Source organism: Corylus avellana, chromosome 11 (genome assembly GCF_965113065.1).
Source record: "Corylus avellana chromosome 11, dhCorAvel1.hap1.2, whole genome shotgun sequence".
Taxonomy (NCBI): domain Eukaryota; kingdom Viridiplantae; phylum Streptophyta; class Magnoliopsida; order Fagales; family Betulaceae; genus Corylus; species Corylus avellana.
In genome coordinates, this window is record NC_142500.1 from 20543207 (window position 1) to 20546548 (window position 3342).

The following is a 3342-nucleotide window of genomic DNA, read 5'->3' on the forward strand; positions in this document are numbered from 1 at the left end:
ACTAAAAATCATTAAAAAAAAAAAAAGAAAAAAAAAAAAGAACTTCCCACATCTCAACAAATTAAAATAGAGTTGTTTTATAGAAGAACTATAAAGGAATCTTTTAAGATAAAAGTAGTATATATATACATATACTAAATAAATTACTATGTATATCTTAATGAAAATCTGTAATATCTTTCGGTGGAAAAAGACATTTCCTTTATTGAAATCCTTTATGTTGCGTCATCGATCACCAACCATGTTTCATTACGGTCTATAAGAATTTGTGGTTCCGAACGTGTTGAATTTACAAGAAACAATTGGATCACACGTTTGCACACTTAAACTGTACAGTTTGCGCACAAACGAATGGAAGATTACCTCATACAGTCATACACATGTTGCTCATGGCCGGCCCTGATTCTGAAATTGCGAGTCAAAACTTTCGTTTAGGTGAAAATCCTCTATTAAAAATAAACCAAATTAAAATCATTTTTCAAAACTCTTCAAAAGTTAGGAATTGATAATTTAATGAACGATCCAAAAATATTGAAAGCAGAGTAAGGTAGGTGCCAGGTGGAGAAGGAAGGCCGGTGTGTTTCCAACAATATAATATAATTTATTTCAATAATAATATTATAATTTTGAAAGTCGACCCACCATAATACCCGAAAGTCCAATATTCAAAAAAATACTGCAGCTAGAAAGCGTGAAGTGGGAGTACGGGGAGTTTCCCAACATTAATTAATTAATGGATAGTCCTTATCTTTAAAACTTGATATAAATTAATTTCATATACAACATTTTTATTTAACAATTATTTAATAATGCTGATGAAGCAATTTTACTTAATCCCTTTTTTAAACAAAGATAAATAAAAATATTAACTAAGACTACCACATTAATATTCTAAAATAAAAATATAATTTTTAGCATTATTCTTTCATATAATATAAATCAAAAGTTGACGCAATTAATACAATAGCTGTGCTACAGTCCATTCTAACCTAATTAGATTCTTTTTCTGTAAAAAGGACTAATAATTTTATTGTTGAGATCAAATAACTAAAATTTTGTTTTCTTCTGATATATCGAGCATTTGAATATATAAATTTTTTTGTCCCACCCAATCATGTTGTTTGAATATCTATATATATATGGCGTGCTCAAATTTCTATCCGCGTTGTTAACAATTTCAATTAAAGACAAAAAAAAAAGAAAGGGAAACGGATAATACACGAACAAAGTGCAGAGAAGAGGTTAAAGCAACATTTCCGAACCCAACAACGAATAAATTTAATTGATAATATGGGACGAGTCATAGCTGGCGAAGATGGAAAATTATTTATTAATTATTTTTCGTTTGTCGGGGAGCCACTGATTGGCTATCTCCCGGCACGCTGGTCTTTTTTTTTTTTTTTTTCCAAGTGACGACACCTGGTCTCATATGGCGGGCGGGGTAGGAAGAACCACACAAGGCCTTTAAATTGTAGACAATTAGTTGAGGTTAGAAGGCATCGAGCTAGCTCTGAAAGAGAACTTTGAGATAGTGCTTATCTTCTTCCACTTTCATGATCAGTATCCTGTTATCTCCATAAAAGCTAGCTCCAAGTTTTTGGCTTTCAGAGAAAATATTCTCCTACAAAGAAGAAGAAAAAAAAAGTAAACGATATCAGCCACCATGTTTAGTTTTAACATGATTTTGGATGAGCTTCCCGAGCGCATCAACCAGCTCAATCTCAGCTTCATAGCACCCCTTCTCTGTCTAGCCCTAATATTTGTGTTATCAAGTATTTTCCTGGCCAAGCGCTCACGCAAAGTTTTCTTGTTAGATTTTGCATGTTACAAGCCGCCAGCCACTCAGATGTGCGGCAAAGAAAAGTTCTTAGATCGTTTCAGGATCTATGGGAACTCCAACGAGAACAGTATAGACTTCATGAGGAAATGCTTGGTGAGATCGGGGCTAGGTGAAAAGACATACATGCCCTCCAATTTGATGAGGGATCCCCCGAATCTGAGCCTAGAGGAGACAAGGAAGGAGGTTGAGTCCGTCATGTTTGGGGCGGTGGATGCGTTGTTGGAGAAGACCGGAGTGAATCCTAAGGATATTGGGATTGTGATAGCGACTTGTACCATTCTTAACGTTGAGCCGTCTCTTGCGGACATGGTAGTAAACAGGTACAAGCTTGGAGATCATGTTTTGGTCTACAATTTTGCGAGCATGGGCTGCAGTGCTGGACTTCGAGCCATTGGCCTTGCCCAAGGCCTACTCCAGGTAATTAATTGCTTCTTCCGATCCTCTTCTTCTTCTGCTTAATTAATCAGAAAATTTAATCATTTTTTAATGAATATATATATATGTACGGTGTCATTTACGTAGATTGCATGCACCTAGAGCCATATATATATATATATGAGGCGAGCTAGGTTGGAAATTGGAACTGCATGTTAATTTATTTGTTAATATTTAATTAATATTTAATTAATCACATGGTCATTTTCCGGTACATGCAGGCGCACCCTAACACCTATGCCCTTCTGGTCAGCCCAGAGAACACCCAGCAAATGATCTACAGAGGCAACGGAAAGTCGAAGCTCCTAATGAATTTCCCACTCCGTGTTGGTGGGGCCGCCGTCCTCCTCTCGAACAAGCCGTCCGATCAATGCAAGGCCAAGTTCCAGCTCCTCCATTCCGTCCACACCCACACAGCTAGTTCTGACAGCTCATACCAGAGCATATACGAAAGCGAGGACGACGAAGGATTCGGAGGCGTAACCGTCTCCAGAGAGCTGTTATCCGTGGCCATCGGAGCCGTCGAAGCCAACATCCGCGCACTGGGTCCCCTGGTCCTTCCCTTATCTGAAAAAATCCGATACCTGACAAACTATGTAATAAGATATTTCAACGTGGCGGAGGTGAAACCCTACACACCAAACTTTAAGAAAGCAATAGAGCACGTGTTCCCCCATGTAGGGACGAAGCCAGTGCTTGATGAGTTTGAGAAAAACATGGGATTTAATGCGTCCGATGTTGAAGCTTCGAGGATGAACTTGTACAGGTTTGGGAACACTTGTAGCGCCTCCGTTTGGTATGCGCTGTCGTACGGAGAGGCCAAAGGGAAGATCAAGAGGGGTGACCGTTTGTGGCAGATTGCATTTGGATCTGGGTTCAAGTGTAGCAGTGCAGTTTGGAGAGCATTGAGGAACGTTGATGATCATGAGGAAAGAAACCCGTGGATCGATGAGATACATGAGTTTCCTGTGGACTTGAGGAACATGAAAAGTTTTGCCGAGGTTTTCGACCCTGCCAAAAAGATGTGATCATATTGGAGGCGCCACTACAAAAATAATAATTTTGTT

The 3342-nt window shown here is 38.5% G+C and overlaps 1 protein-coding gene across 1 annotated transcript; it reads left to right on the forward strand.

Annotated features, from left to right (window-relative positions):
* Positions 1–1499: 1499 nt before the first annotated feature.
* On the forward strand, positions 1500–3342 carry LOC132165807 (3-ketoacyl-CoA synthase 2). The gene is made up of 2 exons (XM_059576493.2): positions 1500–2257; positions 2497–3342. The coding sequence occupies exons 1-2, from the start codon at positions 1664–1666 to the stop codon at positions 3301–3303; spliced, it is 1401 nt and encodes a 466-aa protein (XP_059432476.1). The 5' UTR covers positions 1500–1663; the 3' UTR covers positions 3304–3342.